At 36.6% G+C, this 8,815-nt stretch overlaps 2 protein-coding genes and 1 non-coding gene across 3 annotated transcripts in view; all 3 read right to left on the reverse strand.

Annotated features, from left to right (window-relative positions):
* Nucleotides 1-2,676: 2,676 nt before the first annotated feature.
* Nucleotides 2,677-2,783, reverse strand: LOC133833376 (small nucleolar RNA R71). Its single transcript, XR_009892757.1, has one exon. It is a non-coding gene; the product is annotated as a small nucleolar RNA R71 (small nucleolar RNA).
* A 4,249-nt stretch (nt 2,784-7,032) lies between these two features.
* On the reverse strand, nt 7,033-8,520 carry LOC133830800 (DNA-directed RNA polymerase subunit alpha). Its single transcript, XM_062260871.1, has one exon. The coding sequence runs from the start codon at nt 8,518-8,520 to the stop codon at nt 7,525-7,527; it is 996 nt and encodes a 331-aa protein (XP_062116855.1). The 3' UTR covers nt 7,033-7,524.
* A 64-nt stretch (nt 8,521-8,584) lies between these two features.
* LOC133830801 (small ribosomal subunit protein uS11c) overlaps nt 8,585-8,815 on the reverse strand; it is a 530-nt gene continuing 299 nt past the window's right edge. The window contains exon 1 of the mRNA XM_062260872.1: nt 8,585-8,815. This exon is cut by the window's right edge and continues 299 nt beyond it. Within this exon, the coding sequence (XP_062116856.1) occupies nt 8,585-8,815 (231 nt within the window).

An 8,815-nucleotide genomic window follows, 5' to 3' on the forward strand; every position in this document is an offset into this window, starting at 1 on the left:
GAGGCTATATTATAATATTTGTAATCAATCATTTATCACATGGGGTAGGAACAATAGTATTTCATTGCTATAAATATGGATTATTGAAAAGAATAAGACATGTATTTAGATATTTCTCTTCAACTCCACAAAAATATATAAATAAAGTCATTATTTATTTGACACTCATAGTTGAAGTGAATTCTCTGAAGATAAAATGGATTATGGGAATGTGTGACTTGAACTATTGATTGGTTTGTGCAGAATATATGTCCTTATCTGCCACATTTGAATTCAAAACAAAAATGTGTCTTTGTTCCAACCACCGCGAAAGCTCCATATAGAGGATAAGGTGGTTCGTTGGAAGAGAATCATTTTTTTCTATGATCAGACTCGATCATGTCATCTATGAACAGGCTCCGTAAGATCCAGTCGAAAGAATAAGTGATGTGGCATAATTTTGATTAGATTATGTTTTATATCTTTCACTTACTTAATAGTATGTAAATGGATTCATTTCCTATGCATTGACTTGATTTATTATACTATCGGAGTGAAACAAGGGATCTAAAGAAGAACAGAGGCTAAATTCAATTAGTAACAAGTAAATTTGTTGAGTCTAGTTTTTGTCATGTTTAGGTGTTGTTTTAAGTAGTCTTTTATTTCATTTTTCTTTCATTTAGTGCGGGTTTATGCTTTGTTTGTTTGTCTTTGTGAATATCAGGAAGAATTGAGCACTTGGAGGAAAATGTCAAAGAAAGGGAAGAAATAACCAAGTTTTTCAACATATTTTGAGAAAGAATGGATCTCAACATAATTTGGAAGTGTTGGTGAATTTTTGGGATGAAATCTTGAAAAATTGAGAAATCCCTTAAGAGCCATGGCATGAGCAAAGTAGAGCCGCGGCTAGGTGGTGAAACAGAACCACTGTTTTGAAGGAGATCCAAGGGCCGCGGCATGGCTAGAGAAGGCCGCGGCATAGATGGGCATCAACCCAGAATTCGTCGACACAGGCCGCGGCATGGCTGACTAAGGCCGCGGCATGGAGAGAACAATTCGCCCAGGAATTTAGACACGGGCCGCGGCATGGTGTATGTAGAGCCGTGACCCGCCTCTTTTAAAAATTGAATCCTAGGTTTTTATAAGGCGAAAAACAAAGAAGAAATGGATGTACGGACCGAGGGAGAAGTTCTTGCTTGAAAGCTGAAGGCTTGGAGTATTTTTATCTACATGTTTTTCTTCTACTTTCTGATGTTATCTTTAATTTTCGTTGTGATTAGCATTATGATTATGAACTAATTTTCTGTTTAGGATGTTTAATTGAATCCTTATTATGAACTAATGCAATTTCAATTCTCTTCTTCTTCAATCTTCTTCAATTCCTTATAACCTGTTCTGATAGATTGATTATTGATTGCCCATCTATAGTCAGATATATATGTTTTTAAGTCAAAATCTGAGAAGTGAGATTTGAATCTGCTGTGGTTATATTGGACATAATTCTAATTTAGAACGAAAGTATCTGAATTGATTGTGTAACTGTTTATTAAGTTGTCAAGATTAATGCTACCTTTGTGGTTCAATTTACCATAGAAATATAGGAAATTGTCACCTAGGTTGAGTTTATAATTCATAGTATGATTATAGGCTACTGCATCAACTTGTTAATTGAATTAGGAAAAAAGAAGAAGAACTCATACTTTGCATTAGGGAAGAATAGGGAGGATAGTTGATGAGATTAAATATCCTAATTGTTTCTACAGTGGTTAAATCAAAAGTGTTACTATTAGTTGTTATTCCATTTAATTTTTAATTATTGTTTCTGAACTTTACAGTTTCTTTGCTGTGTTTACAAAAATCAAGAATTTTAATTTATCAAATAGAAAGAGAAATTAATTGATTGGTAATTGATAATTCAGTCCTTGAGGACGATACTTGGTTACTTTACCATTTTATTACAAATTGCGACTGTGTGCACTTGCATAGCAAAAATATCGCAACAAGTTTTTGGTGCCATTGCCGGGGACTGAAAATAATTATCAATATCAGTCTAATTAATTTTTATTCTAATTTGATTTTAATTTCTCTTGTTTCTAATCTGTTTAGTTGCTTAATTTATCTATCTCAGGTGAACTGTGTTATATGCGTAGTAGAAGAGGAGTAGACAAACTTGTTCCTTTGAATCCTGAGATTGAAAAGTATTGCAAGCAAAACAGAAAGAACAAGTGGGAGGCCCAAAAATCTGTGAAGATGGCACAGAATGATGGGGATGGCAGGAATGTTTTAATTCCTGGAATTGTACAAGGGGGTCAGGCTCAGAACAATGCTGAGAGGAGCCTGAGAGATTATGTACTGCCCACTCTGACGAGAGTACAAAATAGTATACGCCCACCAGCTGTAGAGGCTAACAATTTTGAAATCAAGCCAGCTATTCTACAAATGGTGCAATCCTCTGTTCAATTTAATGGGTTGCCTTCTGAAGATCCTCACACCCATTTGTCTAATTTTTTGGAGCTGTGTGAAACTTTTAGATACAATGGGATGAGTGATGACGCAATTAAATTGAGGCTTTTCCCATTTTCTCTGAGGGACAAAGCTAAAAGTTGGCTGAACTCATTGCAACCAAACTCTATTGTCACCTGGCAAGATCTAGCTCAGAAGTTTTTGTCAAAATTCTTCCCTCCGTCCAAAGCTGCTAAATTGAGGGGAGAGATCGATAATTTTTGCCAGAATGATGGAGAGTCTTTGTATGAAGCTTGGGAACGGTTCAAGGAACTCTTGAGAAGATGTCCTCATCATGGCATTGAACAGTGGATGTTAGTACAGAATTTTTACAATGGTTTATGTCCTACAACCAGAACCATTATTGATGCTGCAGCGGGTGGTACTTTTATGAGCAAGAGTGCAACTGGTGCTTATGAGCTGTTGGAGGACATGGCTACAAACAATCATCAGTGGTCTGAGGAAAGATCATCAGGAGTCAGAAAGGTAGCTGGGGTGCATGAGCTGGATGCAATCACTGCTCTAATAGCACAAGTAGCCTCCTTGACGAAACAGTTACAACAGAGCACTGTATCTGCTAATGCGGTTCAAATGGAATTTAGGTGTGAAATGTGTGGTGGTTCTCACTCTATCGATCAGTGCCCTATCAGTATGAATAATAACACTCCGATGGATCATGCTCAAGTTCAAGCGGTGGGAAACTTTCAAAGGCCACTAAATAATCCATTCTCCAATACTTACAATCCTGGGTGGCGAAATCACCCCAATTTTTCTTGGAAGAATAATCAGGGCCAGCAACCTCAGTTTCAGGACCAATTTCAGAATAACATGCCTCAGCCACCTATACATCAAGCCTCTTCATCACAACAGCCTAGGCCTCAACAATCAATGAATCAAGCTCCACCTGAAAGGCCTAATGAATTGCAAGCTGCATTATTGACCCTCACCAACACTCAAACTTAGTTTATGACAGAAACTTGCTCATCCATCAGGAATCTTGAGATGCAAGTTGGTCAATTGGAAAATATGTTACAAAGCAGGCCTCAAGGAAATTTGCCAAGTAATACAGAGGTGAATCCTAAAGAGCAGTGCAATGCAATCTCTTTGAGGAGCGGGAAGAAGTTGGAAGAGCCAGTCAAGAAGTCTATACCTGCACCAAAAGTTGAAGTTGAGAATGAGGGTAAGGTAGAAGAAGAGGTTATTGAAGACCTTGAGAAGAATCAGTAACCAGTGAGTTATGAGCATCACATCAAGATTACATATCCTCAGCGACTTCAAAAGAAGACACTTGACAAACAATTTTCGAAGTTTCTAGATATTTTCCTAAAACTTCACATTAACATACCTTTCACTGAGGCACTTGAACAAATGCCAAGTTATGTGAAGTTTATGAAGGAAATACAGTCCAAGAAGAGGAAGATGGAGGATTATGAGACGGTGGCACTAACTGAAGAGTGCAGCGCCATTCTGCAAAGGAAGCTTCCTCAGAAATTGAGAGATCCTGGGAGTTTCACAATACCCTGCACTATTGGGAATTTTGAGAGCATGAATGCTCTATGTGATTTGGGGGTGAGCATTAATCTAATGCCGCTTTCTGTGTTCAGAAGATTGAAGCTTGGTGAAGCAAGACCTACAATAGTGACTCTTCAGTTGGCAGACATATCAATAACACATCCTCGGGGTATTATTGAAGATGTTTTGGTAAAAGTGGACAAGTTCATCTTCCCAGTAGACTTGATTGTACTTGATATGGAGGAGGATGCCAATGTCCCAATCATTCTTGGAAGACCATTCTTAGCCACAGGACGAGCTTTAATCGACGTACAAAAGGGGGAGTTAAGGTTGCGAGTCCAAAATGAGGAAATAAGTTTTAATGTTTTTACAGAAACTGAAATTCCTACCTGTTGTAGAGTTGACGTGGTGAATGATCGTCAAGATTCAATTGGTAAAAAGAGGAAGAAGACCAAAGAACGATTTCGAACAGTTCGACGTCGTATGAAAAGATTATTGTGTGGAAAGTTTGAAGGTTTTGATGACATTGGGGATAGTTTCAATATTCTCAACAGTAGAATGGAATTCCCCTCGTATGACACGATGGCTCTCAAGGATGCAAGGGGTGGACTTGACCCAAGTTAAAGGTGTAGAGAGTTCAACGTCCGGCTAAATGACGTTAACGACAGAGCTTTTGGGAGGCATCCCATTCTTTTAGTTGTTTTGCTTTAGTTTTGAACAATTTTTAAGTGTTGTTTTGGTTTTTATTATTTTGGACAATTTTTGGATTATTTTTGTAAGTTAAACCGTGAAAAGCGTGAGAATTACTTCACTCCTCCGCCGCAGTACTCTCCATACCAGTGGCCACCACCGCCACCTCCTCCGCCATACTGATATGGCGTTAGGTAAGTTCTCTTCCTTTGTTCTTTGTCTTATCACATTGGGGACAATGTACATCTTAAGTTTGGGGGGGGGGGGGGAGCTTATTTTGTGTTATTTTTATTTTTGTGCGTTGTTTAGTTTAGCTTTTAGTCTCTTGTGTTATTTTCCATTGTTTGTTTAGTGTAACTGTTAAACCATCATTCTTGTCTGTTGTTGCTTTGTCTTTGCTCGTGAAAAGGAAATTGAATTCAACTGTGTGCTTGGTTCAATTGTTTTAGAGTTTAATCTAAAGGTTTTGTGGGAAATTTTTAATATGTTTTGAAAATGCAACATTTTGGATTTTATTATATATGTTTGACTAGGGTTGGTGGTATGACAATTTGAATTTGATAGAACTTGCATTATTTGGCCTTTGAAGCGAAATCCTTGATGACATGCGTTTTGAAAAGTGATTTAGGCAATTTTATTGGATCGATTGTGCTTTTCAAGCCAACCTTGGTTTAATTTTCCCTAGATACCCTCTTTGAGCCTAAAAGTCTACCTTTTATTGTTAAACACTTGTTTTGAGCTTAACCGAATACCTTATTATTTTTCAGTTCTTAGATTTGTACCATGAGCTTATAAAATAAAAAAGGGGACTGATTTATAATGGGTGTTACTCTTGTGTATTGGTGTTGGCAATAGAAAAATTCAAGCAAAGATTGAGAAAGAAAAAAAAAACAAAAAAAATGCAAGTTTTTTTTCTTCTTTTGATGTTCCCATTGAAATGCATAAGTTTGGGGGAAATGTAGTAAATAATAATAAAAAAAATAATGAAAAAAAATCTAGTGTTTAAATTTCTCAATCTTTGGAAATAAAGAGGATCTTTGGGTTGTGTTAAATTGTGTTGTGAAGTTTATATGCCTATGGTAATGTTGAGCCTAAATGACAATTTCATCTACCCTTGCCTAAGCCTAATGCTATAACCCGTGAAAGTCCTTTTGATTTCAAAACACGTGTTATTGACATTAGTGGAGAAGGTTAAGTAATGCAAGCTTATTGAAAAATTGGTTTGTGGAATTGTCTGGAATGAGTTGAGCATATATGATAGAGTCCAAGTGTTGTAGTCATTTTCGTGATATATTATTGATTTCCCTTATTGAACTTTACAAATTGGACTTTAAGGCAATTGAGCAGAAATTCTGGTGATTAATATTGCAATTGAGATTTCATGAGTTTTGGCAAAGCAATGTAGATGGTAATGATGGTTTAGCTTGTTCGTGTTGTGTTTGTTTCTTTTTGTTAGTTTAACTTGGTCTTTACTCGAGGGCGAGTAAAGGTTAAGTTTGGGGGAGTTTGTTGAGTCTAGTTTTTGTCATGTTTAGGTGTTGTTTTAAGTAGTCTTTTATTTCGTTTTTTTTTTTATTTAGTGCGGGTTTATGCTTTGTTTGTTTGTCTTTGTGAATATCAGGAAGAATTGAGCACTTGGAGGAAAATGTCAAAGAAAGGGAAGAAATAACCAAGTTTTTCAACATATTTTGAGAAAGAATGGATCTCAACATAATTTGGAAGTGTTGGTGAATTTTTGGGATGAAATCTTGAAAAATTGAGAAATCCCTTAAGAGCCACGGCATGAGCAAAATAGAGTCGCGGCTAGGTGGTGAAACAGAACCACTGTTTTGAAGGAGATCCACGGGCTGCGGCATGGCTAGAGAAGGCTGCGGCATAGATGGGCATTAACCCAGAATTCTTCGACACGGGCCGCGGCATGGCTGACTAAGGCCGCGGCATGGACAGAACAATTCGCCCAGGAATTTAGACACGGGCCGCGGCATGGTGTATGTAGAGCCGCGACCCGCCTCTTTTAAAAATTGAATCCTAGGTTTTTATAAGGCGAAAAACAGAGAAGAAATAGATGTACGGACTGAGGAAAAAGTTCTTGCTTGAAGGCTGAAGGCTTGGAGTATTTTTATCTAAATGTTTTTCTTCTACTTTCTGATGTTATCTTTAATTTTCGTTGTGATTAGCATTATGATTATGAACTAATTTTCTGTTTAGGATGTTTAATTGAATCACTTGAATCCTTATTATGAACTAATGCAATTTCAATTCTCTTCTTCTTCAATTCCTTATAACCTGTTCTGATAGACTGATTATTGATTGCCCATCTATAGTCAGATATAAACGTAGGTTTAGCGGTACTAGAACCATCAATGATTGGCGAACCTGCGGATCCATTTGCAACTCCTTTGGAGATATTGCCTGAATGGTATTTTTTTCCCGTATTTCAAATACTTCGGACAGTACCAAATAAATTATTGGGTGTTCTTTTAATGGTTTCAGTACCTGCGGGATTATTAACAGTACCCTTTTTGGAGAATGTTAATAAATTCCAAAACCCATTTCATCGTCCAGTAGCGACAACTGTCTTTTTTATTGGTACGGCAGTAGCCCTTTGGTTGGGTATTGGAGCAACATTACCTATTGATAAATCCCCAACTTTAGGTCTTTTTTAAATCGATTCCATTTTTATTTATTTCTTTTTTTTGAAATAAAATAAATAAATTACGACGTGTGTATCTAGGGAATAGTCGCTTCAAAGTGAATTTTCCCTAGATACAGTTAGTCAATTCTATTTTTGATATATTCCGAGTATATGGATGATGTTAAAGATTCAAAACTCATTAAAATTTATGCGAAATGCTTTTTTATTTCTAGAACGTCCAATATATGTTTTATATCTTCTATGCGAAAATCTTTAATTTTCAGAAGGTCTTCTTGACTGTTATTCAAAAGGTCTAATAATGTATGGATATTGGACTTTTTGAGACAATTATAGACCCTGGGGGGCAATTCTGATTGGTCAATAAAAATATATTTCAATGCTATTTCTTTTTTCGTTTTCCTCAGTTTAGCCACTCTACCATGAAAATCAAAAAGGGGTAAAGTGCCTTTGTGTTGATTGTTTTCGAAATGGAAGTTTTCTTCTTCTGCATGTAAAAAGGGAAACAATAAATCAATCAAATTTCTGGAGGCCTCATGAAGTGCTTCTTTAGGAGTTAAACTTCCATTTGTCCATATTTCGAGAAAAAGTATATCTTGTTTTTCATTTCCATTAACGTAAGAATGAATACTATGATTTGCATTTCGAATAGGCATGAATATAGAATCTATAGGATAACTTCCGTTTTGAAAGTTTTTTGGCATTTTTATACGATATCCGCAATTCCTCTCAATTTGTAATTCAATACACAAATTAATTGGTTCTGTTAGGTTAGCTATATGCTGTGTATTATCAACAATTTCCACCGAAGATGGTAAGATGATATCTTGAGCAGTTACACATCCAGGACCCTTAACACAAATTGACGCCTCGCGCGTTCTATACAGATTACTTCTCAATACAATTTCTTTCAAATTCATTAAAATTTCATGTACTGATTCTTGAATACCTACTAGGTTAGAATATTCGTGGGGTATTTTATCGGATTTTGCACGTGTGATACATGTTCCTTCTATTTCTCCAAGCAAAGCTCTTCGCATTACAATGCCTATTGTATCGGCTTGGCCTCTCATAAGTGGAGCCAGAATAAAGCGTCCATAATAAAGACGCTTACTGTCTGCTCTTGATTCAACACATTTCCACTGTAGTGGCCGAGTAGATACTATTACTTTCTCTTGACCCATAGTGATATTATTTGATCAAATCATTGAATTATTTATTTCTTTTGAAATATCTTCAATGTTATTTTTACACATGCCTTTTTTTAGGGGGCCTACAGCCATTATGTGGCATAGGGGTTATATCTCGTATGAAACTTAATAGTATACCACTTCTACGAATAGCCCTTAATGCCGCATCTCTTCCAAGACCCGTGCCTTTTATCATGACTTCTGCTTGTTGCATACCTTGATCCACTACTGTCCAAATAGCATTTCCTGCTGCGGTTTGAGCGGCAAATGGTGTCCCTCTTCTTGTACC

This window comes from Humulus lupulus, chromosome 4, assembly GCF_963169125.1.
Source record: "Humulus lupulus chromosome 4, drHumLupu1.1, whole genome shotgun sequence".
NCBI lineage: Eukaryota > Viridiplantae > Streptophyta > Magnoliopsida > Rosales > Cannabaceae > Humulus > Humulus lupulus.